General features: G+C 46.4%; 2 protein-coding genes across 5 annotated transcripts in view; one reads left to right on the top strand and one right to left on the bottom strand.

Annotated features, from left to right (window-relative positions):
- The first annotated feature begins 481 nt into the window (after nt 1-481).
- On the top strand, nt 482-4273 carry MRPL16 (mitochondrial ribosomal protein L16). Its single transcript, XM_074274024.1, has 4 exons — nt 482-698; nt 1397-1462; nt 2062-2210; nt 3235-4273. Exons 1-4 carry the CDS (start codon nt 644-646, stop codon nt 3718-3720), a joined length of 756 nt encoding a protein of 251 aa, XP_074130125.1. The 5' UTR covers nt 482-643; the 3' UTR covers nt 3721-4273.
- Nucleotides 4274-4543: 270 nt separating this feature from the next.
- Nucleotides 4544-25510, bottom strand: part of STX3 (syntaxin 3) — a 53902-nt gene continuing 32935 nt past the window's right edge. The window contains exons 6-11 of one of the 4 annotated variants that reach the window (XM_074274021.1): nt 23773-23881; nt 22971-23044; nt 21273-21407; nt 18796-18906; nt 7895-8004; nt 4544-7053 (exon numbers count right to left, since the gene is read on the bottom strand). In XM_074274021.1, coding sequence (XP_074130122.1) covers nt 7927-8004; nt 18796-18906; nt 21273-21407; nt 22971-23044; nt 23773-23881 — 507 coding nt within the window. In that variant the 3' untranslated portion in view covers nt 4544-7053; nt 7895-7926. Of the gene's footprint in view, nt 7054-7894; nt 8005-10751; nt 12957-16046; nt 16163-18795; nt 18907-19027; nt 19139-21272; nt 21408-22970; nt 23045-23772; nt 23882-25510 lie in introns of those variants that run through there. The other 3 variants (XM_074274019.1, XM_074274020.1, XM_074274022.1) reach the window with 3 other exon arrangements.

Here is a 25510-nt window from a genome sequence, read left to right as displayed (position 1 = left end):
TGTTTGATTTATACACCTAAGTCACAGACAGCCCGGGTCACGTGAAGAGAAGCCCCGCCCTTCCCCACCCTCGTTTTCCAGATAAGGAAACTGAGGACCCAAGACCGCGAGAACGGTCCGAGCTCCCAGAGTGGGAGGCGCATGAAAAGGCCCTTTTGCAGAATGAGAAACTGAGGCCCAGAGGGCGGGGCGGAAGGGCAGCCGGCAGGCCGAGGGCGCAAAGTCCGTGGAGAGGAGCGAAGCATCCGGCGGCGGGGAGGGGGTGGTCGGGGTCCTTCAGCCCGAGCCAGGCCAGGCAGCTCCCAGCCGGGAGGAAGGATCAGAAGCTCCAAGATGCCAACTAACGTCGCCCGGGAAAGTTCGGACGTTCTCGCAACGGAAACTCACGAGTGACGGCCCAGGTTCCCGCCCCTCCCGCCCGTTGCACCAATCAGACACGAGTTGGTCCCAGGCGGCCGATCCGGGAAGTGTGCTCCAATTGGAACAAAGGAAAGTGAAGAGGGCGAGGCGATGACGCAATTTCCCGTCTATCATGGCGGCGCCCTGAGAACCGGTAGACGTCCGGCGGTCCTTTCCCGACCCTCGGGACCCATTTGTCTCTGTCTCTGGTGACTCGGCCCGGGCTGGACCCCGTCTCGCAGCCATGTGGCGGCTCGTGTCGCGCGTCGGCGCTCCCGTCCTGAACGTGCTCCCGTCAGGTCAGGCGTCCACCCCGGCTTCTGGAACCCCGCTGCGGTCTGCTGCGTGCGCTCCCCTCCCCCACTTCTGTCCCCGAATTCTTTCTTCCCCCCCCCACCCCCACCGCGCTGAGCTCCGGCTCCCGGAGCCTGGAGCGCTCGGAGTTCGAATCCCCCCGCCGTGACGTAACTCCCCCAGCCTCACTTTATCTCTTGTGAGATGTGGTCCGCCAGTGCTGCGGGCGCTGTGATTGGCCCACGTGACCTCGGACGGCTCCTCCCGCTCCCGCGGTGAATTCTGAGGGTCCTAATAACCACAGGTGTATGAGGAAAGCACATTAAAGCGCTTACTGTTTATACCTGAGCGGGAATGCAGAATGCCAACGGAAGCCAGACAGTGCTAAACGGGAGAGACGGCGTTTAACCGGGCGCCGGAGCCCCCGGGGGCGGGGGAGGGGGTTAGGGGAGGGGTGCTAGTGCACCCTGCGGCTTGGGTTCCCAGAGTCTGTGGGCGTGGAAGCCTCTGCCTCCCGGGACGGGTCTTTGTTCCATCCCTCCAGGGGCGGACCCAAAGGCAGACCCCGGTTCCGCTGCTCCGGGCCGGGCCGAGCCGGGCCTCTGTTTGCAGACGGGGAGGCAGGTGGGGGGCGGGGAGGCCCCAGGCCCGGTCCCGTGGCTCCCGGTCATTCCTGAGTCGATCTCCGCGTTTGGCGTTTCAGGTCCTGCAGCCGCCCGGCCCCTCGGCGCGGGCATGAAGACCTTCCTCCCAGTCCCGACCTACGAAGGTGAGAGCCGGCCGGCGGTCCAGCGAGAAGCCCCCGCCCGGGCCCCCTTGGCCGGAGCAGCAGAGTTTAAGAAGTCATTGTTAAGCCGCTCCTGTGGGGGGGCGGGGAGCTGTGCGGGCACTGAGCGCGGAAGCAAACCGTGCCCGTGCGGGGGGAGGGGGCCGCCCCTGGGAAGTTCTGGTCACCCTCGGGCCCAGGTGGAAGTTCACCTCCCCCCCTTTAAGCAGGAGGGGGTCCGCAGGCAGGACTTTTGGGGTACGGGCGGCCTTAAAACAGGAGCTCTCGGTGAACTTTTTAGAGTTCGTTTTAAAACTGCCTTTAAGAAGTCAGGTTTAAGGGGCTTCCCCAGCCAGCACTCGCACATGTAGGGTCTGGGGGCTGTCGTATCGCGCTCGACCCCACCCCAGAAAGGTGCAGTTAGTGCTGCGCCGGAAAGCCGCCCAGGCCCACGGCCCTCCCTGGGTGAGTCGGGGGGCGGAGCCTCCACCATGCCCTCCATGCAGAGCCCCGTAGCTGCTGGCCCGTAACCTCCCGGGGAAGCTGGTGCTTCACTGCACCGCCCCGGGGCTCCGTGATGTGACCTCTGCCCTTCTCCTCAGGTGTCACTATTCCCGATAAGCCCAAGCTCAAGTTTATTGATCGGATCCCAATCGTGCCAAAGGTGAGACGGGAGCCCAAGAACCTGAACGACATCCGGGGACCGTCCACCGAAGCCACCGACTTCACCGAGGGCAATTTTGGTATCCTGGTGAGTGACCCGAGAAACCGGCCGTGGGGTCAGGAGGTCAAGCCCCAGCCTCCTCTTAGCTGATTCTGACTCCTCTGCTCGAACCGGCGCCTCCCCTGCGGCGCTGCCTCTGCACTGGCTCCCGCCCCCTCCAGGGGCAGCCCTCGTTGACCCCCTGAAAGCAGCTTTCCCTGATCTCTCTCAATACCGGGCCGTCCTGTGGAGATGCCTGCCCGTGTCCCCTCGAGCTCCTCGAGGTAGGAGACTGCTTGTTTCCCGAGCCCGGCTCTTAGCAAGTGCTAAATAAGTGCTGGTGGGTATCTGCCCCGGCCATCAGGAGAGTCCCAGGTGGAGGACAGTGCAGGTCTAGCCTCAGACACGTCCTGGCTTAGGCAGGCCACGTAATCTCTGCCGCAATGATAAGTGGAGATTGTAATGGACCTGTCTCCCGGCATTGTTGTGATGAAACGTCGCTGACACACGGGGGAATACGTGTGACCGGCACTTCGTGCTGATGCCGTCTCCCATGGCCCGCGAGTACTCGTCTCCAGTGTCCTCTGGCTCGGTCAGCATCCGGCCTGACACAGCGGGTGTCTAACAAGTATTTATGGTTTTGAATTTATCTGTACGTCTTCTAGTACAGTCCCAGAGCAGGAAAGGAGAAGCAATACGGGGATCAACTCCACTGAAATCAGATATCAGGTGCTTTTGCCTCCTGGCCCCAACAGCGTCTTGGGCACAGTTGTCATGGTGATGCTTCCTCTTTGCAGTCCGGCTCCAGCCTAACTCGAATGTAACTTCCTGCCCTCTGCTCACTCCACTGAACCTGTATTAGTCAAACAGGCTTATTTACAATTACCCAAACGTACCATCCCCGCTTTCATTTCTGCCTTTCCTGGAATGTCGTCCACCCTTCCCCCAGGATCTCTTCACTGTCTCTTTAGGAGAGACCTTTTCCAGTTCCTTCAGTTGTTAGTGCTCCCTCCTAAAATCCCTAACAGCGGACGCATGCTGATTGTTTTCCTCCTTCCCCTCTCCTTTCCAGGCCCTGGGTGGCGGCTATCTTCACTGGGGCCATTTTGAAATGATGCGTCTAACAATCAACCGTTCCTTGGACAGCAAGAACATGTTTGCCATCTGGCGCGTCCCCGGCCCTTACAAGCCCATCACCCGCAAGGGCATGGGCCAGCGCATGGGCGGTGGCAAAGGCGCCATCGACCACTACGTGACGCCAGTCAGGACCGGCCGCCTCATCGTGGAGATCGGGGGCCGCTGCGAGTTTGGCGAGGTGGAGCCCTTCCTCAAGCAGGTGGCCCACAAGCTGCCCTTCCCAGCCAAGGCCGTGAGCCGAGAGTCTCTGGAAAAGATGCGGGAGGAGCAGAGGGAGCGGGAGCGCAACAACCAGAACCCCTGGACCTTCGAGCGCATCGCCTCAGCCAACATGCTGGGGCTGAGGAGGGTGCTGAGCCCCTACGACCTGACCCAGAAGGGGCGCTACTGGGGCAAGTTCTTCATGCCCGAGCGGGTCTAATGCCCCAACGCTTCCCGGCGCTCCCAGATGAACAGATGGTCTCTGCGAAGCTCTGGGATGAGGAGAACTTCAGTTCTCTGTGCGTCAGGCAGAGTTGCGTAAGGGTTGGCTCTACAGAAGTCTTAGCCCCTTTAAAGCGGCTCTGAAACACGGGTCCTTGCCTCAGAGCCAGGGACACCTGGATCACTCTGGGACCCCGGGCAACACTAGGCTGCTCCATGCTCTTGGCAGCCAGAAGACATGGTCTGCATAGGTAATGGGAGTTTCTTCTCTAAAAAAGAATCCTTATCACAGGGGCCCTTGAATCTCTTTTGTAAATCTTGGAACCTTTTGGAAGTAGGATGAATCCGATAGAAACCCTTCTCAAAGTCACGTTTTTATATAGAAATGTTTCTCAAAATCTAAAAAAGAAAAATCCAGAGACCCCAGATCAACCCCTACCCTATTTTCCCTATTCCTGTGAGATCATCCACAGGGATGGGGGGAACTTCCAGTGTGGAAATTCCCTCCCATTGTTGAAGTTTAATAAAATTTCTGTAATTTATAGTCATAAGAAGTTTTCTGTGACACTGAGATATTGAAACTGAGTTAATAAATTTAAGTAACTATTTTGTGTTAAGTACTGGGGATGCAAAGACAGCCTGCCCTTCCCATGGTTGCCGGCTCTTGTAGCAGAGACAGGCCTGAAACCTGTGTCCACTAGGGCGCTGCATTCCTCCATCGATAGGTCATAGAGGAAGTGGTAATGGTATAAATCGGCAGGATGGAAAACAGGAGGAACCAAAGAGAAACCCTACCTTCCCCACACCCAGATTCATGAGACTCCATACACAAACTTTGGGCGTAGCCATCTTTATGCAGTGTGACTTTTATTTGTTAAATTCATACCCTCAACAACTCTGTCCTTTCCATACAACAACAGAGAGATTAATCCGGGCCTAGATTTCCTTGTCCAGGTGGACACCAGTCCTTCCAGATGATGTTGGTAAGACAAGCACTGAGAACCTTATAGCAGGTATCCTTGATGGTATCCGACCAGCTCCTCCGCTCCATTCTAGGCCAAGCTCCTTGTGCATGGGGTCTGTAAGCCCCTCTCTCTGATTCTCCCTTCCTCCCATCACTTAGCACAGTGCAAATAGAGTCAGTCACCCTATTTGTTGACTTAAAGCCCCCAATTCTGTGTGGTATCACTAACAAGTGCCTTTCTGCATGGAGTCAGGGGTGAGCAAACCATCTCTTTACAGTAGAATTACATGCAGGACCACCCTGTGTCAGGAGGGGACCGACGGAGATGGGACTGATACTTTCAGCAGAAGATCATGACTCGGGGGGGCCTGAGAGATCATTCAGTCTGCTACACTTTTTACAATTGAGGAAACAGAAAAATTAAATAATTTGCCCGTGGTTACATATCCACTTTTTTATAGAATTCAAACCCAGGACTCCCTGAGACAAGCCCAACACTATGCCACCACTTTGAGCCCTCAATCTGTGCATGAGTTCTATTCCTTGGAATGATGCCCTTGTTCACAAAAATGAATGGGGGTGGCTCCTTAAAGTACCTCGCAGTGTATCCTTTCAATGTGTAAATAATCCCATTTCAACCAATCGCAATTACCTTGAAGTCCCTGCTCTGTTCTGCAGGGCCTTGGAGACAAAAGTGGAAACCAAAGGCTATCCATCACTGCACACCAAAATGCTGGCCAGCAGGGAAGTGATTGGAAGACAAGCTGCAGGGGGAAGTGAAGAACCAGCACCTTCACCTAATCAGGAATCGCCAACTACAGCGCCAAAAGCATTCCCTGCTTTGGAGTGGGGACCTGGCCAAAATCCTGCCTCTGCTACTTAAACTAAGGGGACCTCGGTCATGCTTTCCCCATCTGAAAAATGAGGAAGCTGAACCAGGTGGTCTCTAAGATCCCCTCCGGCTCTAAATCTAAATCAATGGAAGCACTTGAAGAGAGAAAATTTATATAATCTTGAATAAGCGTTTTGGGATTCAAAAGGCAAATTCCCTACTTATCTGGAATATCCAAAACCCACATGCTTACAAACAAAAATAGGTTCTTAAAAGCTGGGAGATCCAGGACAAGTCACTTCACAGCTCAGTCTCAGTTTCCTCCTCTGAAGACTGAGGGGATTGGACTAGACAACCTCTGAAGTGCCTTACATCTACAACCCCAGTCTTTCTGTAGGCTGAGTTATTCTCTACCCCAATTAGCCTTTTTTCCCCCTAAACGGCCATTAGTCACAAGGGGGCGCCATGGGATTAGGGACTGGATTCACAATGTTGGAATATCTCAAACCATCAAGTCCAACCCCTTTCATTTCACCAAGGATAAGGTCTAGACTTATCCTAGATCACAAAGCTAGTATGTTTCTAAGACAAGATTCAAAACTAGTTAATGACTTTCAAATTTTGTTATTTATTCAACAACCACACCACTTAGCAACCCATCATTATGGATTAGTGTAAATCCATCTCCACCCCAGGAGGAAGGGTCTATGGTGCCCTCTCCAGATGCTTTTGGATAGGAACATATTGGGAATGGGGATAGATATTCCCAGTGAAGTAAAGACAAGCCATCCCCCGAACCCTGTTTTACAACATTAAAGTCCCTTCATTGCCTAGATTGGGATGGGGGCAAATTTGGTTAATCCGAGGACGGAGTGGGTGGCCGATACCACTTAAAGAATTTCTTCTACTCGACTTGCATTATTAACTGGATGGAACTAGTAGGCCCTGGGAGAGAGGCTGAAGATAGTGAGAGGTTAATAACTACCCTGAACAGAGTTAACAAAATTGATCATCCACAGATCAAGAGCTGGAAGGGGTCTCTGAGGACTTCATTTTATAGATTAGTAAACTGAGGCCCAGCAAAGTAGGAATTTGCTCACCAAAGCGAGTGTCAGAGGTGGAGATTTAAATCTAGGTCCTCTTACTTGAGAATCAGCATGCTTTCCATGGTATCAAGAAGGTCGTCTTCAAGTTGGAGCTATTGTGAACGCCTGAATTTAACCAAAAATGTCAAAAGTGTACAGCCTTTCTGTTGTCCTTTCTTCCTGAAGCTAACTGCCTATTCCTCCCCTAATCATTTACACTATTAACTCCTACTCTTCAACCAACTTGATTCACTTTTTCCTCAACCTGCCCACCACTTCTCCAAGTGTCTAAGAGGATATAAAATGAAAAGGTAGGCGTTTGGCTGGTGGCTGTCCAGGGCCACCAACTGGGACTTCTCAAAGGAGAGACAGAGTAGCCAAGAAATCTTCAGTGGAGGGATGGCACCACCAGGTTGGAAAAAGGAACTGAAATGTTAATCCAGGATCCATCTAGAACCAAAAAAATAAACCAAAACACAAAGTTGAGGGAAAAGTCATAAAATAGATAGTAATGTCAGCCAATATGACTAACTTCTCATTATATAGAGTTAATTTAATAATATTTCATTCACATCTCTTTGAAATAATCCTAAATGAGAATCTTTCTGGCAGAAATTAAAATGCCATTTAGGTCTACTTCAAACCCTTCTTCCCAAAAGTTTAAAGTCTCCCTTTCTCCGAATTTTCCCCTCAGGAGAAAGTAAGCACCTTGAGAACAAGAATTACTTTCATTCTCATCCCCTGTGCCACCTTACTTAGTGCTTATTGAGTGAAACAGAATCATCATTTTGCAAGTCAGAAGAAGATCCAGAGGGGATTTACAGAGACAGCTGGCCTGGATACTGAAACTAAGATTCTCAAGGACCTCAGGGATGCCCCTTTACATGGAGCTCTTAACCACCTGGCAACTGTCTCTATTATTCCCCCCCCCCCCCCAGATTGCATTAGTCTATCTCTCCAGCCCTCCTTTTCTTCCATTTGAAAGATTTCTCTATGCATTTTAAGTTCTTAGAGGGCAGGGACTTTTATTTTTATCTTAATATTCTCAGCATGTGAAATGTCTCCTGATACAGTAAACACTAAATAATTGCTGGCTGATTGCTCATTATAGCAGTCCACCCTCATCAAGGCATTTTTCTATGAATATCCCAAATTAACAGGAATATCTAAGAATCCAGGAATCACTGGACACATACACCCATCTGTCTCACTTAATGGTAACCCTGCAGCTGGACCAAGCAGCCTGTTCAAGAGGGAGACTTTCTCCATCCTCTCCCCACAGAGGACTCACCTGAGGCAGGTGGTCAAGGTCAAAGTGGGCCTTCAGGCAAAGATGCTCCCAATGGTGGACGCCAAGATGATGGCGAGAATAATGCAGCAAATCATGATCATTATCTTCTTCTGCTCATCCGGGAGAAGGAAAGAGAAAGCACAGAAGCAACATAATACCAATGTACAAGGAGAATTCTGTGGGAACTGGAGCTCCCAGAGCAAATGAGGGCAAAGGAGAGACAACGGGAAGGAAACAAACAAACATGGAACTGGCTTTTGGAATCTATTAAAGTGCTGCCATTGAGCAATTTAGCTCAAATATGGGAAACCCAAGATGAATTCTATGAGATCTTTAATTTAGAGCTAAAAAGGCCCTCGGAGGCATCTAGCTCAACTTATTCCTTCACAGACAAAGGAACCTAAGCTCAAGACTTTCCCCAAATCATACAAATTCAAAGTGTCTTAGGCAGGATTTGAAGTCAGGTCCTCCCGCTCCAAGTCCAGTATTCTATTTACCACTTAATTTGTTCCTGTGTTCAGAAGCCAGAAGCCAGACTGCAAGATTTAGAGTTGGAAGTAATCTGAGGTTGTCTAGAGCCCTCCTCTTACCCATGGCACCTGGAGATAAGACCCACAGTGATACGGGTAACAGGAAAAATCCAAGATTCCAACCCAAATCTTCCAACTCCAATGCCTTTCCCCCAGCTCTTCAATACTAGCTTTTGGTCAGTGGCAACCAGAGAATGCAGAACCAGCTACCCAGAAATTTATCCCCTGGCTTGTAGGGGAAACACCCACACATCTGCCCTGCCTCCAACCCAGATGGAGTCTTCTCCATCTTTACTTCCTCAAGGACATGACTCACTTTCTGGGTGAGTGATCTTCAAATCTGAAAGGTTGTCCGAAAAATTAAATCAGTGGCTCTGATGCCAAAATCCGAGACTAGGAGGTCTTCCTGTGATCGCACCCTCCAATGGAAGACCTCCTTCACTTGCTGACCCCCCTGTCTTTCTCCTATTCCATCCCTGGGTAAGTACCACCAGCTGCTTCCTCTTTTGCTATTCCCATTGAAAGAATATTGGAGGAATGAACCCTCACTCTGACATCAAAACCTTTTTCTGTCTTAATTTACTTGTATTCCCCAAAGCAGATTTCCCAAACCTTTCCCTCAAGGTCCCAACTACATCCCATTGCTTTGTGAGCAAATGGCCCGACTCCCACTTTAGTGAGGCCATCTGGAATGAGCTTCATAATCTCCCCTTCCTTTCCCTTCTCCCCTCTAAGCCCATCTCCTCTCCCATTCTCTCCCCTCCAGTGATAGAGAAGGAAGTGCCCTCCTTCTATCAAGGATAACTCTCCCATCTATGCTCTTGATCTTGGCCCCTCCCACTTTAACAATTTTATTCTCTCCCTTTATATCAATACTTTCTCCTTGGTCTCCAAATCTTCCCTGGTCTCTCCTACTTTAAATATGTAAACATATATGTACATATGTAGACATGCATAGTGAGCTAAATTAACATGTATTCTATATTTGCAAAACATTTTTTTAAACCCTTCAAGCTCTGACCACCCTCTCTACTCAAGCTCCAGTCTGCCTTTCCTCCCCTTCACCATAATAATTCCAGAAAAAGTATACTACATTGATTTAATCTGCTTTTTCCTTACCCACTCACTCCAACAATCAGGTTTCTGTCCTTTGTACTCTACTGAAACAGTGACTTCCAAACTCGATTCCAAATCCTTCTCTTTGACCTTTTAACAACACTTAACCCAACTGAAAACCCCCTCTTTCTCAATACTCTTTTTCCCTCTTTGCTCTCTCTGATATCTGTAACTGTTCTGGGTTTTGTTTTTTGGTGGGTGTGGATGAATTTCCTGATTCCTTATGATCTTCACAACTCAAATATTTAGAGCTATAAATAACCTCAGATCATACTATTTTATGACAGAAAAAAGAAATAAAAATTAAAGAGCTCAATTGATCTGCCTGTTGTGATATAGCAGATAAGTATCCAAGGCAAGATTTGAACTCGGGTCTTTGACTTTCTTTAGTCACATCTTCTATGACAGTGGTTCTCAAACTTTTGTTTTCAGTTTCTTTATATTAAAAATTATTTTTATATGAAAAATTACTGAGGATCTGTCCAAAGAGTTTTTTTAATGTGGATTATATTTATAGATACTTGCTACATTCAAAATAAAAACTCATTTTGAATTTGTAGATCCCCTTTAATGTTTAAAGCCCCCCAGAATTCTGCTCCATGCCACAGTGCCTCCAACCTCCTAAATATACTTTCCTCCCAACATTCCATTCTCAGCCATCTTCCTCCCCTTCACTCTCTCCCTTGGTCATTTTTTCCATTCACATGACTCCAATGGTAGACAGTGTCTCCCAAATGTGTCTTGATCCTCAATTTCTCCCCAGAACCTCAGTCCTACTTCAACAACTGCTTGTTACATACTTCATCATCAACTGTCAAAATGTTGTACCTCAGCCAAAAAAAATCTCCCTCCTCCTGTAAGTTCTCTATTTCTTTTGACATTTTTATCAACTTAGACAACTCAGGCTCTTGTTGACCAGCTCCAAAACACCTCCCATCTACTCTCTTTTCTATTTCCACTGCCAACTGTCCCACAAACTCTTAAAAGGCAGTATCTTTGTCACTTTATCCTTGAAGTTCCCAGAACACAGCAGGGTAACTCATATTTGGCTAGGCAGTTCATTTAATTTCACGCCCGTTGTTCTGTGCACCAAGATCCACTTCCCAAGGCGATTTCATTTGTCATATAGAATTTGAGCAAGACCTGAAAATAGACATCCCATCACTGGACATCCATGGGAGAAGGTGGAGAGAGACAAGGCATTCTCATAATCAATATAAATTCATTTATTTAAATTAATAATAAAATAATCAAATTTCCATTAAAAAAAATCAAAAACCTTCACTTCCAGACACATAATGCAATTCCCAGCCTCACATAAAATCAAAGCTGTGCGTGTGGGTTTGCTCCCTTTTGGCACCAGAGCCAGTCTCCTCTTCAATGTCAAACGTCACAGCCTTGGGCAAGAATAGTGCTGTAACCCCTGGGGCTCTGTCTACACATTGAAGGGCTTAGAGTGGACCCTGGAAAAGGCACTTTTGGACAGCGAGCGGCTTGGATTGGAGATCCTGCTCGTCCTTGGAGTCATTAAGGTTGAGGGTTAAGTCGATGAAAGATGAAGTTTGAGAATAAACCTCATGTACCCGGTGAGAAATCAACCAGTTAATATTGGTATAAATCCAGTATCAGCTCCCCGAGAACTTCCCCACTAACGCCTACGCCAGAATGGTCTAACGAAGAGTTTCAACGCCATTGGCTCCCCCGGGATGAGGGAGAGACCAGTCCCTCTTTGCCAAAAGGAAGGTGCATTAATAGCAAAAGCCATTTGGTCAAAGCCTACTCCTAACAGAGTGATTAACTCAACAAAGCCCTCCTCAGTCACCCCCAATGCCCCTTAATCTCTAGTGAGTCTTGGAACAAACCAGACCCACGTGTGAGCCAATGGAATAGGGATGATCTCGAGATGACGCTATCCCAAAGCAGCGATTTGCCCTAGACTCTTCTTCCCTACAAGGGCCCTCAGGAAGAGTACGTTTTGATCTGTGTTTCTCCCAAAGCTGCACAAAGAACTAGTTGTTCCCTCATCTACCCCTGAGAAGTCACTCAAACTGATTCTAGAGGTTATACCCAGAACCTCCCTCCCTCCCTCTCTCATATACACACACTCACTCTCCCTCACTCTCACACACACATATATATACACATACACACACTCACTTTCCTCTTCTTCTCTCTCTTCACACTCACTCACACTCACTCTCTCTCTCCCCTATATTTAAGGAACCAAAAGACAACATTGGCCATTCCTGCTAACCCCCAGAGGCCCCTCAGGGGCACATCGCTGAGGGGTCTTAAAGGAGTACGCCTTCCAAAAGGCCCCAATTCTTACCACTCCCAGCCCCACCTCCCCTCCAGTTCCTTCTGGAACAGTAATCCGGAGAATCAATGAAACTACCCCTTAGCACCTAGAGTATCAGAGGGAAAACAAGTGACAAGGAGCCCTGAACCCCACCTCACCTTGTGATATCACCAAAGATTAGGTCTTTCCCACTGTTCCTCCATAAACCAGTTTTCACACATTGGTGCTCTGGCTGCCCCCGAGGCAGAGAGCCACTTGACCTTCTCCATTAGACACCAACTGGTTTCCAAGACACCGGCTCCCAAACACAGCCAGGGATGGCTCAGCCTTGGCAAACAACCTCAGAGACGACATCATCCCAGTCCCTCCTTTGGTAAACAGTCACACATGAGAATGCATACGTATCTACCAAGGAATCAAAAGTCCACACTGGCTTCCCGAGAGGGCAAGGAGTCAGAATCTGAGTTTCAGGCCCCAGTTCTTACCATCACTCCACCTCGGTTCCCTTTCTAACCCCGGTCCCTAGGGAGCATGACAAAGATCATCGGTAGCGCTCCACCAACAGTGGTGACCGAGGCTCAAGCCCTCTCCTCGCCCAGAGTGGCAGAGGCAGACTGATTTCCACTTTGTGTTTTCTTAACCATTTGTTCAAAAAATAGACGATAAAGAAAAAGTTGCAGTTCCTGAGAAAAGACTATTCCATGAGGTAGAAAGCAGCATCCTGGAAGCCGTGTGAAGGGGGCTCCCAAGTTGCAATTCCAGAAAAGGAGGCCTGGGAAGGAAGCATTGCATAGGTGGAGAAGGGTTAGCAGGTCACTCCAAAAAGGAGATCTGGGCTTGGATCAGGATCGGCCGGATACCTCCTGGGCTCGGGAAATGGTAACCCAGTCCCAAGTTGGGGTTGACTAGGGAACAAAGGCTTGTGTCCTGCTCACTCTGCGGAGATCTTTGAGAGGCAACTCCCATCCAGTCCAAAGGAAGAGGTGCAGGGGTCCGGCTGGGATAGGATCGGGTTCTAGGAGAAGCAGGGGAGGAGACGCTGGTCAGTGCACAGGTGGCCGGTGAGGATCGGCAGGACTCGGAGCAGGCCAGGGAGGTGAGGGGCAAGGAGGAGCTACTGGAAAAAGGGAAGAACAGCAATGGGGAAATTCATTAACAACTAGACAAAAAAGAGCCAACTTACAAACCCCAGTCATTTAACAGGGAACGAGACGTCCCCATTCCTAGGCAAGGATGCTCACAACTCTTTTCTGGGCATAAGCCAATCCCCAGGGCAGAATGCCCAGACAGTCTGCTCAGGGGAAACCAGAAGCTTAAGGTATGAAAGAATGTTGGAGATCATTTGGTTTAGGCCCCTGATCTTTATCCAGACAATGGCACAAGAGAGGGAGGGGGGGAAGAGACAGAAGCAGAGGAGAGAAAAAGAGACACAGAAAGACAGAGAAAGAGAGACAGAGACAGATAGAGAGACAGACAGACAGAGGAGAAGAAAGAGCTGACAGAGAAAAGAAGAGAGGGAAGGAAAGAAAGTGAATCAGAGAAAGAGTGAGGAAAAGAGAAAAGAGACAGCAAATAGAGACTGACAGAAACAGAAAAAAGAGAGGAGAGAGGAAAAGAAGAGGAAAGAGAAACAGAAAGAGAAAAGAGAGAGAGGAGAGAAGAGCAGAGAGAAAAGAGGGAGGGAAAGAAAGAATCAGAGAGAAAAAGAGTGAGGAAGAGAGAAAGACAAGGAGAGAGACAGAGACACAGAGAGGAAAAAAGAGATGGATAGAAACAGAGAAAGAAAAGAGAAAGGGAAGAGACAGAGGAAGAGAAGAAGGAAGAGAAACAGAAAGAGAAAAGAGAGGAGAGAAAGAAGAAAGAGAAAAAAAGAGAAAGACAGAAACAAAGAAAAAGAAAAAAAGAGAAGAGAGAGATGCCCTTCCCCTAATCTACTACATGAAGATGATATCATTAGTGCATCTTTTACCCTTTACCAGGAGATTTCAGAAAGTCTACAGTGGCTCATGCAGGAAGACCAGGACATTTTTTAAATTAATAATATAACATTTAACTAATGATAATTATTAATAATTAATAGCACCATTTATATGGTACTTTACAGTGTGCAAAGCACTTTAAAAATATCTCACCTGATCCTCACAACAATATGGGAAAATAGATGTTATTATTATCCCCATTTTACAATTGAAAAAAATTGAGATATAGAGATTTTAAGTGACTTACCCAGAGTCACACAGCTAGTATTTGAAGTCACTCAGACTCAGACTGAATCCAAGTCCTGAGCTCTAAGGACCACATCATGGTGGTGCTCCCAAGAATCTAGACCACTCCCCACCCCACAAGGAGGCATCACAGTGAAAGTATAATGAAGATTGCCTGGAAAGGGGAGTTGCAATTTACATTTATATTTATTTTTATTTTTATATCTCTGTTCATTTATGTATTATATATGTTAAATATTATATTTAAATTTGTTTAGTTTATATTTTTATATTATTTATTTACATGGTATTATTTATATTCATGTATATTATTCATATTCTCTCCATTGCTAACTTGAGACTCAATGTTCAGTCATTAAGGAGCCTGGGGTTCATTAAGGCTTACGGAATTCTTACAAAGGCTAATTCCAATATTTGAAAGCACTTACAGCCCTGGCATTTACTAATTCCAACAGCCTCCAACTGGGTAGCTGAGAGAGAGACAGAAAATGAAGACTCAGCAGAAGCAACGGAGCCAGTGGCCTGGGAGGCCCAGCCCCACAGTCCTGCACCAGGGCTTTATTCACAGTTCTACTTTCTGTTTTCCTAACCAGACAGTCCCCCGGCCCCGCCCTATGACCACCACCTCATCTCCTCTCCCCAAAGAAAGCAGAAGGTTAAATGCATCGAGAGTCCACGCCGTCCTGTCACATGAAATGTAGACGTGAAAAAGAAGGAAGTAGCCTTAACCAGAGAGTGTTTGTGAGGCTTTTGGGAAGGGAAGAAGGAGAAGAGGCAGACAATGGAGGTGGAGGGCAGGAGGCAGGGGATCATAGTTTAAGAGCTGAAAGGAGATTTCGAGGCCATCTCATCCAGCCCCATTTATTTTACCCTTGAGGGAACAAGCACAGAAATGAAGCGATTTTGCCCAATGTCACACAAGTTTCAGAGCAAGATCTGAATTCGGATTTTCCTGGTTCTAAATCTAGTTCTCTATCCAGTGTACTACATTCAGCTCACTAGTCCTCGAAGGCTCTCTTCCCGTGTACAAGAAACTGAGGACTAGAAATGTCACTGCTGAGAATTTGGCTTGGGCAGTCTTACAAACAGACCACACAAATCATCCTGAAGAGGGCTAATTAGTTAACCAATAATCCGTTAATTGTTCCCATTTCTGTAGCAATTAAAGGATAATAGCACATTTTCTTCCCAATAACTCTGACATGGACCAGACAAGTCTGTGTTACCCTTCTTTGTACAGATGTGGACAGTGAGGTTTCAATTAAATGACATGGTAATAAAACCAGGCCTCAGACCCAGGTGACTCCCAAGCAAAGGGCTCTCTCCACGACCCCACCCCTTTGCCTTTCCCTCATCAGCTGACTGGATAGCAATAGGAAATTTTAAAAGCAACAATTCCATGTTTTTATATCACTTTTCTCTGAGGCTTTCCACATTAAAAATACAAGACAAAAGACATTCAAAAATTTTTAATTACAAAAAGATAAAGCATCATTTAAAAAAACCCAGCCTCCCCCAAATGCAAATGTGATAAAGTCAAGGAAGAGCCCAGAAACCAAATCCCAAATCCTAGCCTCTCAACTGCCCAATCCCCAGCTCCATTTACACAGGAAAGGAGCAGACACAAAAGTGGAGCAGATATAGAAAGCACGTTGCAAGATCCACCAAGCCGGTGAGGGTTCAGAAAGAAACCAAGCGCCAAGATAACCCAGACTCTTTCCTTCCCCCAGATTCACTGAGAAAGGGAAAGTGTAGCCCCAGAACAAGACTGATTAACAAGAACATGGAAAAGCCCAAGCACAGACCACAGCGACCAGCCTATGGGGTCAACTGTCCCTCGTGATTCAGCTTAGGAATTCCAAGAGGCTCTGAGATTCCCAGAAGCAGGAGAGAGAGGAGCAGATGATGAAATCAAATGTGGGTTAGTTCTCTCTCTGAGGATCGACAGAGCCCCTGAAGATGAGTAGGTCCATACTACTTACAGTTCAGTGCCAGCACTCAATGGGAGCTGCTGTTATTTCAGCCCGACGGAAAGCCCGATGATCAGAGCTAAAATGCCCAGTGCCACCACAACTATGATAATGATAATTACCATTTTCTGGAGGGGAGGTATAAGAGAGAGGAAGAAGAAATTATAAATAACCAAGAAGAGCAAATTAACTGGCTATGTCTTGTTACAAAAGAGAAGTTAATTAGCAAGTCTGATAATTGATGTGAGGAGCACAAAAAATACTCTCAAGTCAACTTTTTAAGACAATTTCAGTTCAGGAAATAGTAGAACTTGTCATACCGGGAAATTCACTGCTGAGGAGGTCACTTCCATAGTAGTAAATTGTCTAAGAAAAGTCTGAAATAGGGGCAGCTAGGTGGTGCAGTGGTTAGAGCACCAGCCTTGAAGTCAGGAGGACCTGTGTTCAAATCTGGTCTCAGACACTTAACATTTCCTAGCTGTGTGACCCTGGGCAAGTCACTTAACCCCAATTGCCTCAGAAAAAAAAAAGAAAAAAAAGTCTGAAAGAGCTTATTGGCCACCTGATATTTATTACTTTAATTATTGAAATGAAGATGGAACATTCAATTATTTCCACCTGCTGATAGCAAATATTATCAACACTCTCAAAATTTTGGTGCTCTGGGACAAAGTCTCTGTTGCTTCACCTTTGTTATAGCTTCATTATGAGCCAACACATTCAGCCCTAGGTCATCTCTGCATTGAAAGAAGTTTTCAAGAGAATCAGGCGGCTATCTCTTTGAAGAATAGTGACATTGGGGCAGCTAGATTGGTGTAGTGGATAGAGCACCAGCCCTGAAGTCAGGGGGACCAAGTTCAAATCTGATCTCAGATACTTAACACTTCCTGGCTGTGTGACCCTGGACAAATCAGTTAAGCCCAACTGCTTCAGAAAAAAAAAAAAAAAAAAAAAAAAAAGAGTAGTGATAGCTTCTGACCTCAACAAAATATGTCAAGAGACTGCATTTTTAAACATTCTTAAGTGAGAATGTAACTTTCTTGAAAATAAAGGAAGTTTTGTTTTTGTTTTTGTATAAATGAGGAAACCAAAAAGTCCCCCTTTATAGAGAGCTTCTTCCCCTCACTGTACAGATGAAGAAACAAAAAGTTCTTCATTGCACAGACTGAGGAAATTATCCTCTTCCCAACTCCCATTATATCCAATATATACTAGGGGTTAAATATACTCTTGTTGATGGACTGGTGCCTAATAAATGTTGACTAGTACTGAACTAAATGCCAGCAGGGAAGGATACAAAATTATTTCCAGTTCCACATAACAATTACAACTACTACCACTACTATTACTACAAATATTATTTCTACTATACTACAACTACTACTCCTATTCCTATTCCTACTACTACTACTGATAGATGACATTTAAATAGAACTTCTAATTTTTACAAACATACATAATCTCCTTTGATCATTACAAAAATCCAGGTTCAACAGATATATGTATCCAGTTTATGAATGAGGAAAATCAGCTCAAAGAGATAAAGTGACTTCCCTAGTGTCACACAACTTACAAGTATCAGAGGCAGGATTTGAACCTAGCACCCTGTCCTATACCAAACAACTGGTCACCTCTCCTTGAGGATTAATAAATTGAAAGGGATGCGGGTTATTATCACCTTAGTATGTGCTATGGGCGTGCTATGAGATAGAACTCTAGAACAGCAAACTAGATCAAAGAGATCGCGAGACACAAGACTTGACAAGCTTCTGTGGAGAAGAGATTTCCAGATAGAAAACAGTTAAGCTTGAGGAGACAACAGATGCCAAGAACCAGGTAGAGAGAAAAGTCTGAGAAACTGCCGCCGCTTGAGCAAAAAAGTCTTTTGATGCAGAGTCCTGATTATGAGAGACCTGACAGAATTGTTTCTATTTCTACAAAGCCCATGCTCACATTACCAAGTTAGTACAGGACAGAGCCAGGACCACAGCCTAGATCACCTATGGCCACGACATGATGCTACGCCACCTCTCTTAAATGCCATCATTGTGCCAGGAGAGGGGTTTGGAAGGAGGCTCATTGGTCTTTAAACCCAAGTCTCCTTTGTCATTCTGATTGCTGTCTGGGAGACGAGACATACAGCTACCAATCAGTCCCAACAAGCGGTAAGATTTTGGCACTATTTTCAAAGCATGGGTTCTGTTTATAGATTCATTTTGTGAAGAGGCTTAAAGACTATCTGGCACAAATGAGGAAACCAAAGGTTCCTATTGGACAAATGAGGAGACTGGGGTCCCAGTATAAGCCGACATTGTACAGATGTCAGTCTCATTGTACACATGAGAAAACCAGGGACAGATAAGATCCCCTATCATACACGTAAGGAAACTGAGGATCCCGTGTATGGATGTTCCTCATAGTTTAGTTAAGAAAACTATACCAGGGGTGTAGTTACTTACTCTATGGTCACGAAATGAGTAGGAAGCCTGTAACTCAAACTCAACTCATGGGACTCCTAGTCCAGCACTTTCTATATGCCTGAGCCTGTGTGAGAACAGGATTCATGCCAGTCCAAAATGAGAATAAAGGAATGGTAGTGATTCTACTGGGAAGACTGAGACAGAGGGTGGACAGACAGGAAGAGCCAAGAATAAAAGGGCAGTAGTTATCCTACCGGGAGAACTGAGGCAGAGGGTGGACAGACAGGAAGGGCTGACCACAAAAGAAACAAGGCAGGTGGGGCCAAGGCTAAGGCTCTCACCCTCCGAGCTTCACTCTGGTATTTCACAGCCTTTTTGGTGTCCGCCACAGCCGTCTCCACGAAGCCTACTGACTGGTCCATGTTGTTCTCAATGCGATCAATCATGGCTCCCTTTCCAAGAAAGTGAGAGGCGGCAGCAGCAGAAAGCAGAGGCGACATGGTAGAAAATAGGAAGGAAAAATAGCAAATAAAGTGGGCACTCTCTTCAGGTGAGGCCCCAAGGTTCTCTCACCTTCCGGGCCTGACTACGATATTTCACCGCCTTCTTGGTCTCATCTCGAGCCTTCTCCACATGGTCCACTGTGTGCATCACATTCAGTTCTATGTTATCTATCATCTCCCCCTGCGAAGGACAGGTATTGGTCACATTCCGCAGGAGGCCCAATGACCCCAAGAGAGAAGCACCCCCCATGGCTGATTACTCAGAGCTAAAAGTCCACTGACTTCAGATAGGACTAGAAGAGGCCTTCACAGTCATCTTACTTATGAGGAAACTGAGGTTCAGAGACAAAATGCCTTGCCCAAACGGCATCATAGATTTAGGGAAGGCATCATCTGATCCAACCTGCTCATTTAACGGAAAGGGAGGCAATGGAGTTTAACACCATTAGACCTTATCTTCAGGGCACATTTCTTATTTACTAAGGGCTTAAGAAACATTCTCTCATAGGATCTTCATAATCTCTGAGGCAGAAAAGTACCAATATTTTTACCCTTCCTTTGTAGATGAGGATGCTGAGGCTGACAAAAAGTTGTTCATTATCAAGGAAGAGGGTCAGGAAGAGAAAAGCTTCAAATGCCTAACCCATTGCTCTCATATCCTACACTTCTTTTCCCAAGTGGGGAGCTAGTCAGGACCCCATTCTCTCCTAATTTATTTAATCTCTTTCTTAGGGTCCATCCTTAATGGGATCCTGGTTTTCTCACAATGATCTTATACCATCATTTAAGACAGAGGTTTTTAATCCAGGATCTTTGAACTTGTTTGTTTGTTTTTAATATTTTAACAACCATTTCAATATGATTGGTTTCCTTTGCAATCTGATTATTTTATTTTATGCATTATTCTGAACAGGGATCCATAAGCTTTATTGAACTTCTAAAAGAGTCCATGTAACAGAAAAATCTAATAAACTAAGTTCAGCTCTGAGAGACGGAAAAGTTTGGCCCGCCTTCGATCCTCCTGTTCCCTCCTCCAGGAAGGAGTCTCGGAATGAGATGCCTTAACTCTTTCATATACTCATCACCCCCATTTCTTGTGGCAAGAGAGAGAAATCTAATCCTCTCTTCAATCCATTTCCTGGTAAACAAAAGTTGAAGGCCCCATGCTCCGTGCACGAAGATGTCCTCCACCTCCCCCATCATTAGAGACCAAAGCAGAACAAGAGTGCACTCACCATTCCCCTAGTCTCACACCCGATCCTCGCATGGCATTGTGGGCAAAAAAAAAACACAGAAAGTGGAGAAGGAGAACTTGAGAAGTGGGTGCTGAGGTCTGGAGGGGGACCCGAGATCAAGTAAGCTCAACAGAGAGGGAGAAAAGGAGAGATTCCTACCCAATAGGAGCCTGGAACTAGCTTTGCTAACTAGTCAGTAGGCAAGTGGGTTAGAACCAAGCTTTAAAGTCATGTGCTAATTATTATTATAGCAGTTCTATTATATAGGGCAGAGGTTCTCAAACTATGGCCCGAGAGGACGTTTATGCGACCCACTGGGTTGTGGCAAATGGGCTAAGGGGCTCATGCTTTAGTTTTTACTATAGTCCGGCCCTCCAGCAGTCTGAGGGACAGGGAACTGGCCCCTATTTAAAAAGTTTGAGGACCACTTTACAGTTTATACCTCACCATAGCATATCAGGGGGACCCCCTGTAGGCAACTAACTAATGGAAGGACGTGAACAAAAATCATCCAGGATGGTGAGCATGAGGAGATTGCAATATGTCCCCGAGGAGGAAAAGGACCCACATGGATGGGGTCAGCGATCAGCTGGAATATTCACAGCTCACAAAGCATTTTCCTCATAGCTACTCTTTGAGGAGTCAAGGTGTCACTTATCCCCTTTTAGCAGATGAAGAAACTGAGGGTCATAAAAGTCACTTGCCATACATGCAGCCAGTTTGGGCCCAGCCAGGAGCTTAGATCAGAAAGAACCTTAAGGAAAATCTAGTCTCACTGTTTATTTCACAAATGAAGAAACAGAATCTCCGAGAAAAAAGATGAATTGGCCACGATTAGGTGGGCAGTAAGAGGCAGGGCCAGGATTTAAAGCTAGATTCCATGCTCTTGCTACCATTCTATGTTGGTTCTAGGCAGGCTGCCCCCTACGGAGGTCCAGAAGTCCTCTTGGTTTTCCTAAGCTGAGCTGTTCCATCCCGTCAGTGGTCACTGAACCATCCTCCCCACACTTCCTGCCTCCTTCCCTGGGTCCAGGGCTGTGCCCTCTGCCAGCTCACTGCCCCTGCCCGATGTCAGGTCACCTGGTTTTCCACCAGCATGGCGATATCCACAAACATGTCGTGCAGCTCCTTGATGCTGCTCTCCAGCCGGACAATGTCCTTGTGCCGTCCTTCAATCTCACTGAGAGCTTGCTTGGAGATCTGGGAGTCAATGATCTGCAAAACATCCCTACACATGACCTACGTACCCCTCCCAACATCCTCTACCAATCTAGTCTTCTCCGTCCCCATCTCTCTGTCTCTCTCTCTGTCTCTGTCTCTTTTTGTCTGTCTCTCTCTCTGTGTTTGTGTCTGTCTCTGTCATGTCTCTCTCTCTGTCTTTCTTTTTCTCTCTCCTCTATCTCTGTCTCTCTGTGTTTCTGTGTGTTTCTTTGTCTCTCTTTGTCTCTGTCACCTGTCTCTCTTTGTCTCTGTCACCTGTCTCTGTCTCTCAGTCTCTGTCTCTGTCATGTCTCTGTCTCTCTCCCTCTCTCTGCCTCTATCACACACACACACACACACACACACACACACACACTTCATTCAAACTGTTATTCAGCACCTATTAGATACAAAGCAAGAGGGAACATGGCAGAGTAAATAGAGTCTCTAACCGCCTTGGAGTTCAAGTCCTGCCACAGACACTTAACTGTGTGACTCTACACAAGTCACTTAACTCCTGCTTACCTTAACCTTTCAGGACACAACTAGCTTCTCTACTGGAAGGAATTTTTTTTTTTTTTGTTTAATAGGCATCCTCCACAGTGGGAAAAAAAAAGTCCCAGGTCACAATTAGGTTTAGTATAACCCTAAGCCCACCCCCTCACAAAAGGTCAGCGTTCTCTACCTAGGGAGCCCGACGTGTCATTTTACTGGCGGGAATTCCCATCGGGGACCTTTCATATCTGAATGCAGCCCAATATGTATTCTCTGACTTCTGGGGCATTCAAGAGAGAGTAACTCAGGATCACTAGGGCCCATGTGTCAGTCAACAAGCATTTATTAAACACCTACTGTGTTCCAGGCCTTGCACTAAATGCTGGGGATTTTTTAAAAAGACAAAAACTCTTCCCCTCCTCACGGAAATCTCATTCTCCTGGAGGAGACAATACCTAAACAACTTCATCAAAATACATATGGCATAAATGGAAGATAATCTCAGAGAATTAGCCGTGGGAGCCGGGGGGAAGGACCAGCAAAGTTCCACGTCCTAGAAACAGCCAAAAGAGGGATCCAAGATGACTTTTGAAGGAAGGTGGGAGGTGGAGAAAAGAGAGCTGGGCTTCAACAAATGTTTTTCCACTTCCAAGACTGGCTCTCTAACCAGCACACTCCACAGCCACCAGTTCAAGGGCCAGGGCTCAGACCCAGCCCTGGAGCAGCTTTACAATCTCACTTAATTCTGCTGAGACAAAGGGAAACATCAAAAAATCCAGACTGAGCGCTCTAGGGAAACTGAGGCTGGAGCAGTCCCTTTTAGCTGCGAGCTGGGAGGGACAGGAGGAGAATAGGAACAAAGGCATCCTGCACTTTATTTTTCCCACCCGAGGGTCCCTGCCCCTAAGGCTCGGCTCTAATGTAAGCTCCTCAAGGGCAAGAACTGCCTCCTCTTTGTCTTTGTCCAGCAGCTTGAACAGTGTCTGGTCCAGAGCAGGCGATTAATAAACACCTGCGATTAATTGGTGGATCCCCAGCCCTTCCCCGCCTGATCCCCCAGCCCCCTCTTCTCAGAACACTCACCCCAGAAGTAAAAATGGCTGGGTTCCCGCTCTCCAGCATCTCCTCCAGTTCCTCGTCTGTGGTTTTCTTGCCAGCTTTAGCCCAAAGGAAAGAGAGTGTCAGACACAGAAGATCAGAACAGATCCTTTAACAGGCGTCCTGAAAACCAGGCCTAAGGGGAGCATGTTGTAAAATCCAGGGGAAAAATCAAAGCTTCGGTGAGTGCTCCCTCTCAACTGCTGGGACTAGACCAAAAGTCAGATGACTAAGAGCATCCCTGCACAATGAACCAAGAATATACAGAAACCAAGAATATATGGGGTTTGAAGTCACTGACACTTACTAGCTGGGGGACTTCGGGCAATGCTCCTGCAGCCTCAGTTTCCTGGTGTGTTAAATGAGAGGGCAAATAAATGAGAAGGGCCTCTTTAAGGTCCCTTCTAGGCCTAAGCAACCCTATAGGTACTAGCGCACTCCAGGCCCAGGAGAAAAAGAGAATTCAAAATTTCACGGCTGCTACGAGCCATGAGTAAAGACTTTTTTTTTTATTTTAAAATAAAGATACATAAAAAAAAAAAAAAGCTTTGGATCTTAAGAAGGGAAGCCCTGACACAAATGCCCCACTGGTCTAGGTTTCTGATTCCAAATTGTAATGGAGCTAGAACCTGTCTTTTCCACGTTCCCCAGGATAAGGAGCACAAGTCCTGGTATGTGACACCGCCTGGGGCTGGCAGCAGAAACCTGCCCATGGTAGGTGATGGGCGGCCACGAAAAGGAGGGGTTGTAGGACAGGGAGAGACCCACATCCCCTCCAAAAACCTACTAATTTCCAGTTGCCTCTGGATGCGCCCTTTACTGCGTTCTCGGAAGTCCACTTGGGCTTCGTTGTACTTGGTCATCACCTCCACAAACTTCCTGGAGAGGACCGAGTGCTGTGGGAAGAGGAAGGGGGCGTGAGCTGTCTCTAAAATTCTCTTTTTTTAATTTCTACCCCAACCCAACCTACGCAGAGCTTACAGAATAGTGATCCTCAAAATATGTTAATACTTTTTTTTAAAAAAGCTACAGTGGCTCCCTAGAACTTAGAAAATCAAATCAAGATAAAAGCACATTCATAAAGTACTTTAAGCGTCACAAAGTGCTTGACAATATTAATCGGATCCTCACAACAACCCTGGAAGGCAGCTTCTATCATTATCTGCTACTACAGAGGAAGAAAAATAAGGCAGATGGATACCCAAAGTCCTATGACTAAGAAGTCTATGAGGCAACATTTGAACTCAGGTCTTGAATCCACTGAAAAACCAGGATCCCAAAGCCAGAGTTGGAAGGACCTTCTGAGGCTTAGTCCAATCCCCTCATTTTACATTTGGGGAAAGTGAGGGTCAAGAAGATCCACTGACTTGTGAAAGATCATTTGAGTGGGACATGGAAGTGACAGAATTTGAACCCAAGTCTCCGGACTTCACGTCCAGCATTAACTTGACAGTTCTATGTTCCTAGCTCAGAGATCCAGCTTCACTTTATCCAATATCATCTCTGACTACACTAGAAACCCAGAGAGAAGTCTCCTTTATTATCAAACGTTTTCAGACCGTTGGTCTAGAATTCTGGAGTTCTTAATTGGAGATCCATGAACTTAAAAAACAAAACAAAACAACAACAACAAAAAAACCCAGAATATTAATAACTAAACAAATTATACTGAACTCATGTTGATAAATTAATTTAGCTATAATTTATGTATTGTTTAATATGTATCTAGATATATTTATTGTTTAATATTATATAACTCACAAATGCACGTGTGTGTATGTGCGTGTGTGTGTGTCTGTGTGTGTGTGTATGTGTGTGTGTGCGTGTGTGTGTGTGTGTGTGTGTGTGTGTGTGTGTGTGTGTGTGTGTGTGTGTGTGTGTGTCTGTATTTGGGCAGCTAGGTGGCACAATGGATCTGCCCACAATCAGGACAACTCATCTTCATGAGTTCAAATCCGGTCCAAACACTTACTAGCTATGGGACCCTGAGCAACTCTGTTTGCCTCAATGTACTCATCTGTAAAATAAGCTGGAGAAGGAAAAGGCAAGCCACTCCAGGGTCTTTGCCAAGAAAACCCCAAATATGATCAGACATGATTGAAAAATGACTGAAGAACAAGTGAATTATTATATTTACATTGATTAATTTCTGGGTAATTGGTTTCCTCCGTAATCCTCATTTATTTTTTGCTTTATCTTATTAAACCATGCTACTGAGAAGGGATCTCCAGGTTTTCCCCAGACCGCCCAAAGACTCCAGAACATGAAAAGATTAAGAACCCCCAGTTTAGAGAAAATCCTCCATGGTACGTGCCCTTATCACCCCAGCTCCCACTGACCTCTCCCTTCCAGTCCTACACTATTTATTATGATCCCCCAAAACATTCTATTTATTGCTATTCAATTCAGATCCTGGCTCTTTGCCAGTTCTGTTAGCGAGGTGACTCTGATCCATCACTTCATGTCTCTGGGACCCCAGCACCTCCTCTTTTATAATAAGGAATTAGATTACTTAGGTCACCTCT

This window comes from Sminthopsis crassicaudata, chromosome 6 (assembly GCF_048593235.1).
Source record: "Sminthopsis crassicaudata isolate SCR6 chromosome 6, ASM4859323v1, whole genome shotgun sequence".
Lineage (NCBI taxonomy): Eukaryota > Metazoa > Chordata > Mammalia > Dasyuromorphia > Dasyuridae > Sminthopsis > Sminthopsis crassicaudata.
The sequence above is the reverse complement of the archived record's forward strand: the minus strand, read 5'-3'. Positions and strand labels throughout refer to the sequence as shown.